Source organism: Carcharhinus amblyrhynchos, chromosome 15, assembly GCF_965287045.1.
Source record: "Carcharhinus amblyrhynchos chromosome 15, sCarAmb.v2.hapA, whole genome shotgun sequence".
NCBI classification, from domain to species: Eukaryota; Metazoa; Chordata; class Chondrichthyes; order Carcharhiniformes; family Carcharhinidae; genus Carcharhinus; species Carcharhinus amblyrhynchos.
Genome location: NC_137338.1, coordinates 21,470,683 through 21,490,837, shown reverse-complemented (window position 1 = coordinate 21,490,837; position 20,155 = coordinate 21,470,683). Strand labels below are relative to the sequence as shown.

The 20,155-nt window shown below is 42.1% G+C and overlaps 2 protein-coding genes across 2 annotated transcripts in view; one reads left to right on the top strand and one right to left on the bottom strand.

Moving 5' to 3' along the window:
• Window positions 1-66: 66 nt before the first annotated feature.
• Window positions 67-14,611, bottom strand: LOC145353522 (uncharacterized). Its single transcript, XM_080204331.1, has 4 exons — window positions 14,308-14,611; window positions 11,390-11,539; window positions 8,553-8,675; window positions 67-209 (listed from the first exon to the last, which is right to left on the bottom strand). The coding sequence occupies exons 1-4, from the start codon at window positions 14,372-14,374 to the stop codon at window positions 67-69; spliced, it is 483 nt and encodes a 160-aa protein (XP_080060457.1). The 5' UTR covers window positions 14,375-14,611.
• Window positions 1,113-20,155, top strand: part of cmss1 (cms1 ribosomal small subunit homolog) — a 323,934-nt gene continuing 304,891 nt past the window's right edge. The window contains exon 1 of the mRNA XM_080203561.1: window positions 1,113-1,208. The gene's annotated coding sequence lies outside the window, so the exon portion shown is untranslated. The remainder of the gene's footprint in view (window positions 1,209-20,155) is intronic.

Genomic DNA, 20,155 nt, shown 5'->3' with positions numbered 1-20,155 from the left:
TTTGTCAAAGCATAGTTATGAAAGCACTCAGGGTACACAACGAAGTACTAAGAGTACTATTGCAATTCAAGCACATACCTCTTCATCAAGTTCTGGATATCTGTGCAATAAAAGAGTGCGTACAAGCTGGGATGAGGCTAGGTCATTCAGTTGGAATTCCAAACTTGCATCTGGCCTAAAATTCAGTCGCTGTTTCTTGAAAGGCAACTCTAAGGAGGAAAAAAAAAGCTGAATTTTGCCTCTTTCAAAGAAAGTTGCTGCTTTTTATATTAGATAATGCCTTTTTTGAAAGTATCACAAGATATGGGCATCAATAGCTCGGCTGGAATTCATTGCCCAACACTAATTGCCCTTGAGATGGTCGTGGTGTGCTGCCTTTTTGAACTGTTGCAAATCATGTGGCGTAGGCACACACATCTGACCCCATGACATATTTCCAAGTCAGGATGGTGAGTGACTTGGAGGGGAACCTCCAGGTAGTGTTGCCATGATTTGCTGCTCTTGTTCTAGATGATAGTGGTCATATGTTTGGAAGGTACTGTCTCAGGAGCCCTGGTTGAGTTTCTGCAGTGCATCCTGAAGATGGTTCACACTGCTGCCATTGTTCATCTTTGGCAGAAGAAGTGAATGCCTCTGGATGGGATGCCAATCTGCTGGGCTGCCTTGTTCTGATAGCATGCAGCTTTGAGTGTTGTTGGAGCAGCACTATTTCAGGCAAATGAGAGTATTCCATCACACTAATGCAAACAGACAAAATAGGAGCAGAAGTAGGCCATTTGGTCCCTTGCGTCTGCTCTGCCATTCAATAATATTATGGTCGACGTGTTTTGAATTCCACATTCCTATCTACCTGCAATAACCTTAGATTCCTTCTTACTTAAGAAGAATCTGTCAATTAAACAAAAGCAAAGTACTGCAAATCTGGGAAATCTGAAATAAGAACAGAAAATGCTGCAAAAACTCAGCATGTCTGGCACCATTGGTGGAGAGAGAATCAGATTTAATGTTGAGTTCATATGACTCCTCAGAGAATTTTTCTACTTCTGCTTTAAAAATATTCAATGATTCCCTCCAGATACAAACGGGAGAAGAACATCCACCAGAGGGACTTCATCAAGGAGCATTCTGGGAGAAGTCACTGCAGTCACTCTTACAATAGTGGTAGAAGAACAGGTGTCAAGGAGCTGATTGATAAGTAGACAGGTTGGGTAAGTAGTTAACAATTTTTTCACTTGTAGTCTCAGGTAATTTGTAGTTTATAGTTTGCAATGGTTATATTGGATAGTAATGAGCACCAGCGGCCCTAGAGAATTGGATATAAACTGAAACAAAACATCTTTCAAATGTTTGATTGAAAGGGGTATGATCCGAGAAGCGAGCTCCAAGCTGTGGTGTACTCCTTGTGCTCAATGTGGGAGGCTGGGAGTGTTTCCAATGCCCATGGCCAGCATTTGTGCAGGAAGTGTCTCTAGTTGCAGTACCTGGAAGTCAGCATTTCAGAACAGGAGCAGCAGCTGGGGACACTGTGGAGCACCTGTGAGGTGGAGAGTATCATGGATAGCACATATAGTGAGAGGGTCACACTGCAGGCTCAGACACCACAGGTAAGGGAGCACCACAAGGGCAAGACAGGCAGATAAGAATCTCCTGTGGCTATTCCCTGCAAAACAGATAGCATTTTGGATACTGTTGAGGGAATGGTCTTTCAGGGGAAAACAGCAACAGCTAAATCCATTGCAGCACGATTGGTTCTGCTGCCAAGGAGTAAAATTGTGAAAAATGCAATAAATTATAAGAATTCAATGCAAGGGGAATAGATAGGTTTTTCTGTGGCTGCAAATAAGACTCCAGGATGGAATGTTGTCTCCCTGCTGTTTGGTTCAAGGATATCTCGGAGTGGCTGCAGTGCATTCTGAAGGGGGTGAGGGAACAGCCAGACGTCACAGTACTCGTTGCTACAAACCACACAAATTAAAAAGAGATGAGGCCCCAAAAGCAGAATATGGGGATCTAGGAAGCAAGCTGAAAAGTAGAACCTCAAAAAAGGTAGTGAACTTGGGATTACTACTGTACCACATGCTGATCAGAGTATAAGTTTTAAAATTTATTTATTAGTAACAAGCAAGGCTTACATTAACACGGCAATGATGTTACTGTGAAATTCCCCTAGTCCAGCATTTGTTCAGGTCAATGCACCAGCATGTCTTTCACACTGTGGGAGGAAACCAGAGCACCCAGAGGAAACCCATGTGGACATGGGGAGGATGTGCAAACTCCATACAATGATCCATGCCGGGAATTGAACTCATGTCCGTGGCACTGAGAGGCAGCAGTGCTAACCACTGTGCCATCATGAGTAGGAACAGCAGGATACATAGGATGAATACATGGTGGAAAAGATGGTTTGGGGTCGGGGGGGGGCGAAAAAAGAGAGAGAGAGAGAGAGAGAGAGAGAGAGAAGCGGGTGTGCTGCAGGCACCGGTGTAACTTGGGCAGGGAGATGGGAATCTATGCAAGGATTCAGAACAGGAGGAGTGAATTAAGAGCAAGAGGAAAAGACAGCAAGGAGAGAAAGGAAAGTTATACGCAAAGAAATCAAGGGCTGTAGTCAGGTAGAAAGGACAGAGTAAAAAGTATTAGGAAACGGAAATGTTAAAAGTGCCCACCATAAGATTTTGTACCTGAATGCTCAGAGCATTCAAAACAAAATGGATGAATTAGCTGCACAAATAGATGCAAAAGGATACGACAGTTGGCATTGCTGATATGACATAGTTGGTATTACGGAGATGTGGCTCCAAGGTGAACAAGGATGGGAACTAAACACGAGGGCTATTCAGTGTTTAGGAAGGACAAAGAAAATGTGGTGGAGTTGCATTGTTAATCAAAGATTATATTGATACAATATGGAGGAAAGATATTAGCATAGATGTGGAATTTGTATTGTTCAAGTCAAGAAACAACAAGGGGCAAAAAAGCATTGGTAGGAATGGTATATAACCAAACTGTCGTCGTAATGTTGGGAAAAGCATTAGAAGTGCAATTGTTAAAGGAACATCTGTGATTATGGGCGACTTTAATCTGCATATAGATTAGGAGAGTCAAGCTAGTCACGGTACAATAGAGGAGGAATTTCAGGAGTGCATATGAGATGGTTTTCAGGAGCGATATGTTTTGAGAAACCAAGGGAGCAGGCCATCTTGGACTGGGTGCTTTGCAAGGAAAAAGGATTAGTTGGCAATCTAGTCATGGGTGAGGTGCCTGAAGGTTGAAGGGTGGCAAACGTGTTGCCTTTGTTTAAAAAGGGCTGCTGGGAAAGGGCTACAAGCCAGTGAGCCTCACATCTGTGGTGGGTTTGTTGGAAGGTATTTTGAGAGACAGGATCTACAGGCATTTAGAGAAGCAAGGACTGATTAGGGACAGTTAGCATGGCTTAGAGTGGAAAATCATGTCTCAAATTTGATTAGTTTTTTGAAGGGGTAACCAAGAAGGTAGATGAGGGCAGTGCAGTTGATGTTGTCTACATGAACTTTAGCAAGGCCTTTGAAAAGATACTGCATGGTAAGTTGTTGAACAAGATTAAGTCTCACGGGATCCAGCGCAAGATAGCTAAACAGATACAAAATTAGCTTCCTGCCAGAAACCAGAGGATGGTTGTAGAATGTTGTTTTTCAAGCTGGAGGCCTTTGACCAGTGGTGTGCCTCAGGGATCAATGCTAGCTCCAGTGTTACTTGTCATTTATATTAATGATTTGGATGAGAATATAGTAAGTTTGCAGATGATACCAACTCCCAAGATTGGTGGCACAGTGGACAGTGAAGAAAGTTATTTGATTGCTACAGGATCTTGATCAATTGGGCCAGTAGGCTGATGAATGGCAGATGGAGTTTAATTTAGATAAATGCGAGGCGATGCATTTTGGTTGACTGAACCAGGGCAGAACTTACTTAGTTAATGGTAGGGCATTGAGGAACAAAGATCTAGGGATACATGTTCATAGCTCCTTAAAAGTAAAGTCACAGGTGGACAGAGTGGTGACAAAGGCATTCAGCATGCTTCGTTTCATCAGTCAGAACACTGAAGACAGGAGTTGGGACATCTTGAAGTTGTACAAGACATCGGTTAAGACCACACTTGGAAAACTGTGTACAGTTCTGGTTACATGATAGAAAGAATATTATTAAACTAGGAAGAAGTGCAGAAAAGATTTACTAGAATGCTACCTGGACTTGATGGTTTGAGTTATAACTCAACTCTAACAGAAACTAGACTGGGACTATTTTCTCTGGAGTGTAGAAGGCAGAGGGGTGATCTTATAACAGTCTATAAAATAACGAGGGGCATAGATCAGCTTGATAGTCAATATCTTTTCCCAAAGGTAGGGGAATCTAAAACTAGAGGGCATAGGTTAAAGGTGAGAGGAGAGAGATACAAGAAGTGTCCAGAGGGGCAATTTTTTTTCCACAGAGGATAAGTGTCTGGAATAAGCTGCCGGAGGTAGTAGTAGAGACGGGTACAATTTTGTCTTTAAAAAGCATTTAGACAGTTACATGGGTAAGAGGGGTATAGAGGGATATGGGCCAAATGTGGGCAATTGGGATTAGCTTAGGGGTTTAAAAAAGGTGGCATGGACAAGTTGGGCCAAAGGGCCTGTTTCCATGCTGTAAACCTCTGACTCTAGTTAAGAGAACCCTTGGGGATAAGTGACCATAACATGGTAGAATTCTGTCAAGGTGAAAAATGATGTAGTTGATTCTGAGACCATGGTCCTGAATCTCAATAAAAGGTAACTGTGATGGTATGAGGCATGAATTGGCCATGATGGACTGGGAAATACTAAAAGGAAAGACAGACAAATGCAGGCATTTAAAGAACAAATAGGTGAACTCGAGAAGTTGTTTATTCTTTTTGGTGCAAGAGTGGTAAGGCAATTGTGGCTAAACCATGGCTTACAAGGGAAATTAGATAATCTCAGATTCAAGGAAGAAGCTACAAATTGGCAAGGAAAAAAACAATAGGCTTGAGGGTTAAGAGCAGTTTAAAATTCAACGGTAGGAAAAATAGAACAGGAAAGTAAGGTGCTGGGAATATAAAAGCTGACAGTAAAAGTTTCTATAGATATTTTCTGCACTCTTTTCTATAATTATGTAAAGAGAAAAAGATTGACAAAGACGAATGTAGGCCCCTTACAGTCAGAAACAGGAGAGTTCATAATGGGAAATAAAGAAATTTCTGAGGAATTAAATTTATACATTGCTTCAGTCAAAGGAAGACATGAATAATGTACCAGAAGTGCAGAGAGAAACATGTTTTTGTGAGGGGCTGAAGGAAATCAGCATTAGTAGAGAAATGGTTTTGGGGAAATTGATGGAATTGAAGATGGATAAATCTCCAGGTCCTGATAATCTTCATCCCAGAGTACTTAAGTGGCCCTGGAAATAGTAGATCCATTGGTGATTATTTTCCAAAATTTTTTGAACTCTAACAGTTCCTACAGATTGGAGGATAGCTAATGTAAGCCCACAATTCAAAAAGGGAGGCAAGAGAGAAAACAGGGAACTATAGAGCAGTGAGCCTCCTGAGACACTTGATATAGTGCCAATAATTCCGCTGGTATGCCAGCTGGAGTTTAGAAGAGTCAGTCAGTACTGGGGAAGTTGCCCAGAAATGTCTATTATTAAAGATTTCATACTCAGAAGGCAGTGGTATAACCAAAGTCAGCATGGATTTACAAAAGGGAAATCATGCTTGATGAATCTATTGGAATTGTTTGAGGATGTAAGTAGTAGAGTTGACTGAGGAGAACCTGTGGATGTGGTTTATTTTAGACTTTCAACAAGGTCTCACATAACATACTATGTGAGGTTAAAGCAATAGGATTGCAGGTAATGTTGAGGGATAGAACACTGGTTAGTAGATAGGACGCAAAGACTTGGCATAAACGGTCTTTTTCTGATTGGCAGTCAGTGACTAGTGGGGTTCTGCAAGGATCTGTGCTGGGATCACAACTGTTCACATTATATATTTGGAAGAGGGAACTGAATGTATTGTCTCCAAATTTACAGATAATACAAAGTTGGATGGGAGTGTGAGCTGCAAGGAGGATGCAGAGGTGCTTCTGCCCAATTTGGACAGGCTATGTGGGCAACTGCATGACAGATGTAGTATAATGTGGATAAATTGAGGTTATCCATTTTGGTAGCAATAAGATGATTACTTGAATAGGTGCAAATTGAGAGAAGTGGTTACTCAACAAGACCTTGGTGCCCTCATCCAGCAATCGCTGAGGGTAAGCAGTGTAGGCACAGAAGGTAGTAAAGGCAGCAAATGATATGTTGGCCTTCATACCGAGAGGATTTAAGTATAGCAATAGGGATGCTGCAATTGTATAGGATGCTGGGTGAGGCCACAGCTGGAGTAGCATGCACAGTTTTGGTGTCCTTAGCTGAGGAAGTACAGTGAAGGTTTACCAGGCTGATTCTTGGGATGACAGGTGTCATATGAGGAGAGACTAAGTCGGTTAGGATTATATTCACTGGAGCTTAGAGGGGTGAGATGGGATATCATAGAAACTTATAAAATTCTAACAGGGTTAGACAGGGTAAATTCAGAAAGAATGTTCCCAATGGTAGGAAGTACAGAACTAAGGACCATAGTTTGAGAATAAGGGGTAAACCTTTTAGAACTGAGGTGAGGAGAAATTTCTTAACCCAGAGGGTGGCAAACATGTGGAATTCACTACCAGAATGTAGTTGAGGCCTAAATGTTGTGATTTCAAGAAGAAATTAGATATAGCTCTGAGGGCTCAAGGGATCAGGAGATATGGGAGAATTTTGGGTTTGGGGGTGGGGGATATTGCCATGATCAAAATGAATGGCAGAGCAGGCTTGAAGGGCCGAATGGCCTACTCCTGCTTCTAGTTTTTATGTTCCCACTTCCACTGCCTTCTGAGGCAGAGTTCCTCAAATAAAAAAAAACTCCTTATCTCTGTCCTAAAAGAGCAACCCATAAATTTTAAAACCGTGCCCCCTAGTCACCCACAAGAGGAAACTTCCTTTCATATTCTACCTTGTGAAAGCCATTCAGAACTTTGTATCCTTCAAAAGCCGTGAAGGCGGCTTATGGTGTGTTAGTGTTTATAAGAACATAAGAAATAGGAGCAGGAGTAGGTCATCTAGCCCTGCAAGTCTGCCCCGCCATTCAATAAGATCATGGCTGATCTGAAGTGGATCAGTTCCACTTTCCCACTTTCTCCCCATAACCCTTAATTCCCTTGTCTATCAGAAACCTATCTACCCATGACTTAAATATATTTAGCAAGGTAACCTCCACCACTTCAATGGGCAGAGAATTCCAGAGATTCACCAACCTTCAAGTGAAGAAGTTCCTCCTCAACTCTGATCTAAACTGCACCCCCCCTTACCTTGAGGCTGTGCCTTCTCGTCCTGCTATCCTTTCTAAGCAGGAAGAATCTCTCTACCTCTACCCTATCTATCCTGTTCATTATCTTATACGTCTCTATAAGATCCCCCCCTCAGCCTTCTAAACTCCAATGAGTACAGACCCAGTCTATTCAGTCTCTCTTCATAGGCTAACCTCCTCATCTCTGGTATTAGCCTAGTGAACCTTCTCTGCACTCCCTCCAAGGCCAATATATCCTTGTGCAAGTGCAGCAATCCAGACTGCACACAGTACTCCAGCTGTGGCCTCACCAGTACCCTGTACAGCTGCAGCAAGATTAGTTATTAACAGGGGGTTTGAGTTTAAGAGTCGTGGAGTTATGCTGCAACTATACAGGACCTTGGTGAGACCACATTTGAAATATTGTGTACAGTTCTGGTCACCTCACTAGAAGGAGGATGTGGAAGCATTGGAGACAGTGCAGAGGAGATTTACCAGGATGCTGCCTGGTTTGGAGGGTAGGTCTTATGAGGAAAGGTTGAGGGAGCTGGGGCTTTTCTCTTTAAAGCAGAGGAGGATGAGAGGTGACTTAATAGAAGTTTATAAGATGATGAGAGGGATAGATACAGTGGACGTTCAGAGACTATATCCTTGGGTGGATGTAGCTGTTACTAAGGGGCATAACTACAAGGTTCATGGTGGGAGATATAGGAAGATGTCCGAGGTAGGTTCTTTACTCAGAGTGGTTGGAGTGTGGAATGCGCTGCCTGCTGAGATAGTGGAGTCGGACACTTTAGGAACTTTCAAGCTTGATCTTGGGTTCAGACATAATTCGGCACAACATCAAGGGCCAAAGGGCCTGTACTGTTCTATGTTCTAAGTCACCCCTCACTCTTCTAAATTCCAGCTGGCATACCAGAGGAATTATCAGCACTACATTAAGTGTCTCACCATGGAAATAAACAGCATTCCACAGTTCATACTCTACTGTTGATTATGGATGTTGTATATTTTCATCTGTAATCGATGATGGATTCAACCCCACTAATGATTCTGACCTGCAACATGAATTCTAAAAAAAAATCCAGATTGGATGCAAACCAAACTCTGGGAAAATACTTGGATTTTCACTACGTGCTATATCACGAACCTTTCTTGTTGCCACTTTGCAATGTTTTCGTACAACAACTGGGAGCTGCTGGTGAACCAAAGTACAATCGTCTTCTATCTCCAAACTTCCTCCTGCCAAACGATGGACCTTCAGGAATATTTTCTGTTAAAGGAAAACTAAAATGTACTTGCAGCAAAATAACAAAGCAACAGTAAATGGCTACTTCCAGTCAAGTATAAAAGCAAAAGTGGCCTGATAATGCAAGATTTTAAAAAAAGTCTTTCCTCCTAACCAAATAACCAGAGCTGCTCGTGACTTCAAGCTACTCGCGTTAATGCTAGCAGCTTTGTCTATCCTTGAGCAAGGCTTTAGACCAAGCAATTCCAGAATAGTGAATGGGGAAAAATTCTTCTATTTTACATGCTCAGCTTGAAAGTCCATTTGCTACAAATTTAACCAAGATGATCATTCTTCAGCTCAGTGAAAGCAAGCGGAATCATAACCAGTGGAAAGAAAGATGGCTGTAATTGCTGGACATCACTCACTTCAGCCTCAGGAAACCACTTGCAGAAATTCCGCAGGGTAGATCTAATCTTCTTCAGTTGTTTCAATGACCTTCTATCATAAGATCAGAATCACTCATCATTATATAGTATTCAATTAAGTAGTCTGTGCGCGCATGCAAGAAAACAAACTCATCTATCAGGTTTGGGCAAATAAGTGACAAGCAAAAAGGGAGTGACCACCTCCAACAAGAGTGTAACTAACCACTTTCCCTTGGCATTCTATCACATTATGTGGAGATGTCAGAGTTGGACTGGGGTAAGCACAGTAAGAAGTCTCACAACACCAGGTTAAAGTCCAACAGGTTTATTCGGCAGCACAAGCTTTCGGAGTGTCACGTGAAGAAGGAGTGACATTCCGAAAGCTTGTGCTACCAAATAAACCTGTTGGGTTTTAACTTGGTGTTGAGAGACTTCTTACTATTCTACCATTGCCAAATCCACCCACTATCAACACCCTGGGGTTCATCATCTGACCCAAAACATGATGGGACCAGCTACATAATTATTGAGCCTGCAAGAGCCAGAGGCCGAGTATTCTGAGGCAGGTGACTTGCCTACTGACTCTTTAAAGTGTGTCTACCATTTATAAGGCGCAATTGTAATGGAATACATTACATTTGCTTGGATGAGCACATTGCCAACAGTATTCAAGATTTGCTTCCTCCACCATCACCACACTGTGGCAATGATATATACTATCGACAAGATGCATTGTAGTAACTAATTAATGCTTCTTAACAACATCTCCCAAACCCATAACCTCTACCCGAGACGGGTAGCAAATATATAGGAACATCACCACCTGCAAATTTCCGTCTAAATATTACCACCCTGACTTAAAATACATCACCATTCCTTCCTGTCACAAAATGGTGACCAAGCCAGAGACAAAGAAGATCCAAAGAGAATAGGGCTCCCGTTACTTAAAATAGTAATCTATATAATTGTTCATAAAATTTTAATCCACAAAGCCAATAGAATGCAGACCTTTATATCTGGAGGACTAAAATGAGAGAGAGAGAATAGAGTAATGTTGAGTTTCTCAACTCTGATAAAGGGTCACCCATACTAAAAATCTTAGCTCTTCTCTGTCTCGTGACAGGTGCTGTCTGATCTGCTGAGATTTCCCAGCATTTTCTATTCCCGGTTCCAACATCCCCAGTAATTTGCTTCTTTATTAGGTAGAAGTTACGATAAGCTGTGGTTAGAGAATACCTGGACTACTACAAGCAGTTTTGGGTACCACGTCATGAAAGGATATTTTGGTCTTTAAAGTGGTACAGCATAAATTTATTAGAATTATACCTTGTAATATAACTCTTAGATTCAAAAAGTGGGATTACGTAAACTAGGGTTGCATTCCCTAGAATTTAGAAGGTTATGGAGTGTTTAGATCCAGGTTTACGATATTGAGGGGGAATAGATATGGTTGACAGGGAGAAATCATTTTTGCTGGCGGGGGGGAGGGGTGGTGGTGGGGGTCTGGAACATCATCTGAATAATGGAATCGATGCCTTTCAGGAATTAAAATAAGAACATAAGAAATAGGAGCAGGAGTAGGCCATCTAGCCCTTCGAGCCTGCCCCGCTATTCAATAAGATCATGGCTGATCTGAAGTGGCTCAGATCGACTTTCCCACTTTCTCCCTATAACCCTTAATTCCCTTGTCTGTCAAAAACCTATCTACCCATGTCTTAAATATATTTAGTGAGGTAGCCTCCACCACTTCAACAGGCAGAGAATTCCAGATATTCACCACCTTTTGAGTGAAGAAGTTCCTCCTCAACTCTGTTCTAAACTGCGCCCCCCCCCCCCCCACTTTATCTTGAGGCTGTGCCCTCTAGTCCTACTGTCCTTTCTGAGCAGGAAATTAGGAAACTGCACTTAAAAACACAAGAGGACTGTAGAAGTTTAGAACTTTATCACAAGTGGCAATTGATGCCAGTTGAATTTTTAACTTTACAAATGAGAGAAATATATATGAGCAATACGAAGTCATGTCACAGACCAGCCATGACCTCACCGAGTGGCAGAACTTAGGGCTCCTGGTGCTTACTCCTGTCCTTGTTACTTACGCAGTGCAGCTGAGTTGACCAATACATTTCAACTCCCCATCTCAGACAGTGCAACAGGAGAAAGTAAGTAGAAATCTCTGCCAGACTGTCTATGTACTATTTGCGACAAAGCGCTAGAATAGTCCAACTCCACCTTTAATTTCCAAGAAGAAAAATGGGATAAAGATGGCTGATACCTTAGTCGTTGTCATATACCATTAGGAAAATTCACACAGACACATGCACACAAACAAACCTGGTGTTGCATTCAAATTTTGAATCAGACAATCTGATGGAATGTTGTCTGTTCGTAGGAAAGAAGTTGGAATATTGACACGAAGTGTGGTTAACCTTGATTGTGTTCTTGTAGAATTCAGAATATCTTCATAGGACCTGCGCAGATGAACTGAAGGCACAAAACGTATTTTCAATAGCGTTCGACAGAATTTTGGCTCATGTATTTGACAACACCACCAAGTTATTTTGCTCCCATTGTTCTGAATGCAAGTACCAAGCCTACCCCACAATGCTCTCTCACTAGGTCTGGAGGACAAAAATGAACTCAAGTCAAGATTTGTTTAAAAAACCAACATTGCCCACTCTGGAATATACAGCAGTAAACATATGCACCATGCACTGCATCATAAACAGTCGTGTTTTGCAGTGACTTTTGTACAAGTGAAAACATATTTGCTTCCTTAAAAGTTAAGATAATCAAAAACAAAGGATAGAATTGCTTGGGTATTCAATGTCCAAAGGAACAAAATCTACTACAATTAGTAAAAGGAAAACTATAATAGTACAAGGAAGAACACGAGAATGGAATTAAGTCATCTTTCAGAAAGCCAGCAGAGGCGTGATGGATGTCCTTTGAGATAAGAAAAATGTGCATGTTGCCCATTTGATGGGAAGATGGGATGCTGAATTTTCAATTCCTTTGTGGAATATCTATCTGATTTTTAAAAAAAATGTTCACAGGATATGGTTGTCACTGGGCCACCCTAATTTCCCAACTTCTTGAGCTGTTATAGTCCACGAGGTGTAGGTACATCCAAGTTAGGGAGTTGCAGAATTTTGAGCCAGCAAAAGTGACCGAGTGGTGACATTTGTACAAGTCAGAATGATGTAGAATCATAGAAAATTACAGCTCAGAGTGTGCAACTTGAAGATGAATTTGTAGATGGTGCTGTCACCAGGTGCCTGATGCTCTTGTTCTTCAAAGCAGTAGAATTCATGGGTTTGGAAGATGCCACTCTATAAACCTTGGCTGGTTGTTGCAGAAGTTGTACACTGCAGCTACAGTGCCCTAGTGGATAAACTACCAATCAAGGGGTCTGCTTTGTCCTGAGGGTCATGAGCTTCAGGTATTGATAGTACTGCACTCAGGCAAGGGATGAGTTAGGGAATATTCCATCACGCTGCTAACTTAATGCATTGTAAGTGGTGGGTCGAAGTGGGTGGAAAGTGGGAGTTACTTACCACAGAATACTGAGTCTCTGACTTGTTCTTGTAGTCACAGTATTTAGTTTCACCCAGTTATCCATAGGGTGTTAATGCTGGCAGAGAGGGAGGATTTGAAATTGCTAATGCTTTCAAATGTCATGGGAAGGCAGTTAGAGTTATCTCTTGTTGGAGATGGTCATTGCCTAGCATAACTGTTCCATGCCACATAGCCCAAGCCTGAATATCATCCAGGTCACGTCAGAGATCACTGGCCTCCAACATCACAACCAACTTTCTTTATGCTATAGCCTCAAGATAAAGGGGGGGGGGTGCAGTTTAGAACAGAGTTGAGGAGGAACTTCTTCACTCAAAGGGTGGTGAATCTCTGCCCGTTGAAGTGGTTGAGGCTACCTCACTAAATATATTTAAGACACGGGTAGATAGGTTTTTGGTAGGCAAGGGGATTAAGGGTTATGGGGAGAAAGTGGGAAAGTGGAACTGAGCCACTTCAGATCAGCCATGATCTTGTTGAATGGTGGGGCAGGCTCGAAGGGCTAGATGGCCTACTCCTGCTCCTATTTCTTACGTTCTTATACGACTCCAATGAGGGAAGTTTTCCCCTTGACCAGCCACAATTGGTCAAATGCTGTCTTGATGATGAGTAGTTACTCTCACCTTCAATATTTTTATCCATGATGTCTGGAGCTGAGTAGTCTTTATGGAAGCCAAACTGAGCATCAGTGAGGAGGTTATTGGTTATCACCATAAACAATGCAAACACTTAATTGACGATAGACTGACGGGGCAGTAATTGGGTTTGTCTTGCTTTTTGTGAACAATATTGTTTGAAGTTTAAAGCACATTAGGAATGTGGCTTTGATCATTCAGTTAACCAGTTAGATAATCAAGACCAAGATGAGAGGATTGACCAACAGGGGTCTCATGACTGTCTAAAAGGTTATCTCAGAGTTTAGAGGAGAAAGAACCTAATCACATAACGAGGTTAAAAAATAAATCTTTCCATCCCTCGGGTTTTATTTATGCTCAAAATTTCTCGGTCGGATCACATCTATCATTTTCTCCAGATGCTCCCGGAATATTTCCAGCATTTGCAATATTTAATTTTTTAATTATTGATCGTGTATTGTTACCTTACACTATAAAATAACACATTATATCGATCAATATAGTATTGAATGTAAACATGTCACAGAACAAATACTCAAATTTATTTTTTTTTAAAATCAACAGGATAGTTCACTGAACACCCTTTAATTGCTGGCTCGTGTTTGGCGCCCACTGAAACTTATTCCCCACAGCAGTGAACAATAGCCTCAAATTATTTTAAAATGAACAAATCCTCTTTACACATTAGGTTTATTCACTAGGATTAGAGGCACAATATTTTATTTTTTTTAGGTTTAAATGATACATTTTGTACTGACATGCAGGGTGACGAAAACCGCTCTCATCTGCCCGCCAATACCACAGTAAAGTGACTCCCTCTTTAAAAGCATACAACTCACTTTTTTCCCCCCTTACAAGGGTGAGACAGATCGATAGCTTTATTGCATCTGTGAAGTTCTCTGTTTGAATTAGAATTGTATTGACTTTATATATAATGTTTAAAACTGACAAGCGACTCAGCTTCCCTCCCTCCCCCCATCGCCTCGTCTCTGTTGAGCGCCTTATTTTTTTTCCGCGTCTATTTAAAAATGGACTTTTACTCACCAGCAATTTTAGGCTGCGGGTTTGGAATTTCCACCAGGACTTGTCTCAGGTTTACAGCAGAAGCCATTAACAAATATATATATATATATAAAAACGCACAATTACTCTACTTAATCTTTTTGGGAAAAATAATTTTGCAGCTAGTAAAAACTCCTGGATCTGAGCTCAATTTTCCTGCTAAATGAGTGATTTCTTCCTGCAAATGGGACGGTATAAAAAGAGGATTGAAGATTTCTCTCTCTCTCTGAATGACTGCTGTTACAATCTAGCGCTCCCTTTCCCAGCCCTAGCCCTTACTGTTCACCTGACTGCACTGAGTGAGTGATTCTCTGAAACCTTCCCGTCCTCTGGCTGCAATGTAACAAAGTGGAAATTGCCGCGCGGGCGGGGCTTCATCCACCTAGACCAATAGCACCACCGTGCACAACACCGGCCTCTTTCTATTGGACTCCTGTCAGTCCTTTTAACCGGAACTCAGAATCCACCACTTTTGCCTGTAACCTCAGGGAAAAGAAGAACGAGTTGTAATTGCTTCCTGCTAAAGATATGTCGACTTCGAAAGTTGCCGTTCATTCATTCATTCATTCTATGTGGGTAATCACTGTCAGTGCTGAATCGATTTTAGTAAGACTGAAGCAGGACCACATCCGTATGTAATGTAGACCAGTCATGCAGATAGATTGGAGAATTTGGGACTGTTTTCCTTGGAGAAGGGAAGGTGGAGAGGGGATTTAATAGAGGTATTCGAAATCAAGGGGGGTGGGGGGGTGGTCTGGCTAAAATTGATTTTTTTACCAGGTGATCAAATTCAGAGAAATGAAAATAGAAAAGGCTGGAAAGTCTAAGCAGGTCTGAGATGGTCATGGGTCACCCAGACTCCAAAGGTTGGCTCCATTCTCTCTCCACAGACACTGTCAGACCTGCTGAGATTTTTCAGCATTTTCTGTCTTTGTTTCAGATTCCAGCATCTACATTATTTTGCTTTTATCTTTTATCTGAATTCCTAGAAATGTTGGTCCAGATCTCACTAGAATGGTTCCAGGGATGAGGACTAGATTAGTTATGTGAATAGATTAGAGAAGTTGTAAATGTTCTCCTTGGAGAAGGGAAGGTTGAGAAAAAATTTGATACAGGTTTTCAAAACCATGAGAGGTTTGGCTCTGGTGGAAGAATTGAAAACAGAGGGCGCACGTTTAAGGTATTTGGCAAAAAAAAAAGCAATAGTGGCATGAGGAAAATCTTTTACATGGAACAAGTGGTTGTGATCGGATTTGACCCACTGAGTCTGCATCAACTCTTACCCCGGCTTATCCCATAATCCCCTACATTTACCAGACTAATCCCCCTATCTGTATCTCGTGGGACATGAAACAGCAATTTAACATGGCCAATCAACCTAACCCACACATCTTTGGACTTTAACATAATTTGCTAAATCAAGGCCTTGACTATTAGAACATAGAAAAACTACAGCCCAAACAGGCCCTTCGGCCCACAAGTTGCGCTGATCATATACCTACCTACTAGGCTTACTTATAACTCTCAATCCTATCAAGTCTTATGTACTTATCATTCTTTCAGCTGGATACGTTATTTTGAAGAAAAGCAGAACACTTATCCCTTGGTCAAGATATTAAGCAGCCTTGTCAAAGGGCAACCCACGAAAAGCGACTGGCCTGCTTGGGCTACCCAGATGAGTACATAGATCCTGTGCAGATCAGCTGGTGTGGGTATTCACAGGAATCTTCAACCAATCTTACAACTGTCTGAGTTCCTTATCTGCTTCAAGAAGATGACCATCATCCTGGTACCAAAGAAAAACCAGGCAGAGTCTAACATCCATCATTATGAAATGCTTTGAAAGGTTAATCATGGCATAAATCAATTCCAGCCTCCCAGATTGCTTGAATCCACTAGAGTTTGCCTACCGTGCAACAGGTCCACAACAGACACCGTCTCCCTGGCTCTGCACTCAACCCTAGAACACCTAGATAACAAAGATACCTATGCCAGACTCCTTTTTATCGAATACAGCTTCAGCCTTCAGTTCTATTATTCCTATGAAACTCATCTCCAAACGCTATAGTCTGGGGCTCAGCATAATAGTTTATTATGTTAAAGTCCAAAGATGTGCAGGTTAGGATGATTGGCCATGCTAAATTGCCCCTTATATAATTGTCCCAAGATATATAGGTAGGGAGATTAGTGTGGAAATACGTCGGGTTAAGGGATAAGCCTGGATAAGATTTGATGCAGACTCAATGGGCCGAATCAGGTCACCAACTACTTGCAGTGTGAAAAAGATTTTCCTCATGTCACTATTACCTCTTTTGCCAATTAGTTTAAATGTATGCGGGTTGATGGGTTTTTGATAAGTGAGGGGATTAAGGGTTATGGGGAGAGGGCGGGAATGTGGAACTGAGCCACGACAGATCAGCCATGATCTTATTGAATGGCGGGGCAGGCTTGAGGGGCTAGATGGCCTACTCCTGCTCCTATTTCTTATGCTCTTACGTATGCCCTGAACTTTCTAACCCACAACCCGCAATTAGTAAGGATAAGCAACAACACCTCCTCCACGATTATCTGTGCCCCACAAGCCTATGTTCTCAGCCCGTTACTATACTTCTTATACACCTATCACTATGTGGCCAAACTCCCCTCCAATTTGATTTTCAAATTTGCTACTAATGCAGATCTGGGTCAGATCTCAAACAATGATGAGATGGAGTACATAGGGAAGAAGCCATGCTGGATCTAGTATTGGGAATACCAGGCCAGGTGGTCGATGTTTAACTAGGGGAGCAGTTTGGGAACAGTGACTACAATTCAGTAAGCTTTAAGGTACTGATGGATAAAGACAAGTGTAGCCCTCAAGTTAAGGCGCTAAACTGGGGGAAGACTAATTACAACAATATTAGGCAAGAATTGAAGAAAATAGATTGGGGCAGATGTTTGAGGGGGAAGGCTTTCAAGTGTAAGTTGATAGGCATTCAGGACCAGCACATTCCTGTAAGGATGAAAGATAAATATGGCAAGTTTCAGGAACCTTGGATAAAGAGAGATATTGTGAGCCTAGTCAAAGAGAAAAAGGAAGCATTTGTCAAAGCTAGGAGGCTGGGAACACATGAAGCACATATGGAATACAAGGAAAGTAGAAAGTAACTTAAGCAAGGAATAAGGAGGGCTAAAAGGGGTCATGTAAAAGCATTGGCCAACAGGATTAAGGAAAATCCCAAGGCTTTTTATACATACATAAAGAGCAGGAGGATAGCCAGGGAGAGGATTGGCCCACTCAAAGACAAGGGAGGGAATCTATGCATGGAGCCAGAAGAAAGGTATAAGGTATTAAATGAGTAATTTGATCAGTATTCACCAAAGAGAAGGATTTGGTGGACGATGAGCATGGGAAAGGATGTGTAGATAGTTTGAGTCATGTTGAGATCAAAAAGGAGGTATTGACGTTCTTGAGAAACATTATGTAGACAAGTCCCAATGCCTATATGCCCAAGTATATATCCCAGAATATTGAGAGATGCAAAAGAGGGAATTGCTGGGGTGTTGAAATAAATCTTTGTATCCTTACTGGCTACGGGGGAGGTCCCAGAAAATTGAAGAATAACCAATGTTTTTCCTTTGTTTAAGAAGGATAGCAAGATTAATCTAGGTAATTATAAGCCGATGTGCCTTACATCAGTGCTAGGGAAATTATTGGAGAGGATTCATTGAGACAGAATTTATTCCCACTTGGATATAAGTGGACGTATTAGTGAGAGGCAACATGGTTTTGTGAAGGTGAGGTCATATCTCACGAACTTGATCGAGTTTTTCGAGGAAGTGATGAAGATGACTGATGAGGGTAGGGCAGTGGAGGTTGTCTACATGGACTTCAGGAAGGCCTTTGACAAAGTCCCTCATGGCAGACCGGTGCAGAAGGTGAAGTTGCATGCAATGAGATGTGAGCTGGCAAAGTGGATACAAAACTGCCTCAGTCAAAAAGTGGGTATGCCGGCGTTGGACTGGCGTAAACACAGTAAAAAGTCTGACAACACCAGGTTTTAGTCCAACCTATTTGTTTGATAATATACTCACAAGCTTTCGAGGGACACCCTCTTCGTCAGGTGAATGGAGAGTTCTGGCCTCAGACAGAGCATATAAAGCACAGACAGTTTAGAGATTACTGATTAGAATGTGAATCTTTACACCTAACCTGCTGTTCAAGACCTGCAGTGGCTGATAATGTGAGTGGAAGGAGCACTGATCACAGTTTAAAGAGATGTGTGACCTTCGGGTAAGCATTCTCCAAGGCGGCCTTCATGACACACGACAGCGCAGAGTCGCTGAACAGAGACTGATAGCCAAGTTCCGCACACATGAGGACGGTCTCAACAGGGATCTTGGGTTCATGTCGCACTATCTGTAACCCCCGTGACTTGCCTGGGTTTGCAAAATCTCACTTACTGTACTGTCTGGAGACAATACACATCTCTTTAAACTGTGATCAGTGCTCCTTCCACTCACATTATCAGCCACTGCAGGTCTTGAACAGCAGGTTAGGTGTAAAGATTCGCATTCTAATCAGTAATCTCTAAACTGTCTGTGCTTTATATGCTCTGTCTGAGGCCAGAACTCTCCATTCACCTGACGAAGAGGGTGTCCCTCGAAAGCTTGTGAGTATACTATCAAATAAATAGGTTGGACTAAAACCTGGTGTTGTCAGACTTTTTACTCAGTCAAAAAGGACAGAGGGTCGCAGTGGAAGGGTGCGTTTCTGAATGGAAGGCTGTAACAAGTGACTTTCCTCAGGGATCAGTGCTGGGACCTTTGCTCTTTGTGACATATATATAAATGATTTGGAGGAAAATTTGATTAATTTGATTGGTAAATTTGTGGACATCACAAAGGTTGGTGGGTTTGCGAATAGCAAGGAGGACCATCGGAGGAAACAGCAGGATATAGATTGGTTAGAGATTTGGGTGGAGAGATGGCTGATGGAGTTTAATGTGGATAAGTGTGAGGTAATGCATTTTGGGAGGTCTAATACAGATAGGAAATATACAGTAAATGGCAGAACCCTTAAGAGTATTGATAGGCAAAGGGATCCGGGTGTACAGCTGCACAAGTCACTGAAAGTGGCAATGCAGGTGGAGAAGGTAGTCAAGAAGGGATATAGCATGCTTGCCTTCATTGGCCAAGGCATTGAGTTTAAAAATTGGCAAGTCATGATGCAGCTTTATAGAACCTTAGTTAGGCCGCACTTGGAATATGGTGTTCAATTCTGGTCGCCACACTACCAGAAGGACGCGGAAGCTTTGGAGAGGGTACAGAAAAGATTTACCAGGATATTGCTTGGTATGTAGGACATTAGCTATGAGGAGAGGATGGAGAAACTTTGTTTGTTCTCACTGGAACAATGGAGTTGAGGGGTGACCTGATAGATGTCTACAGGGTTATGAGAGGCATGGACACAGTGGATAGTCAGAAGCTTTTTCCCAGGGCGAAGAGTCAATTACTAGGGGGCAGAGGATTAAAGTGTGAGGGGCAAGGTCTAAAGGAGACATACAAGGCAGATTTTTTACACAGTGAGTAGTGGGTGCCTGGAACTCGTTGCCAGGGGAGGTTGTGGAAGTGGATACGGTAGTGATTTTTGAGAGGAGCCTTGACAAATACATGAGTAGGTTGGGAATAGAGTGATATGGTCCCTGGAAGGGTAGGGGGTTTTAGTTAAGTCGGCAGCCTGGTTGGTGCAGGCATGGAGGGCCGAAGGGCCTGTTCCTGTGCTGCAATTTTCTTTGTTCTTTGTCCTTTGAAAGAGATAGAGAATCTGCTGAATTGGTGTGACGACAAT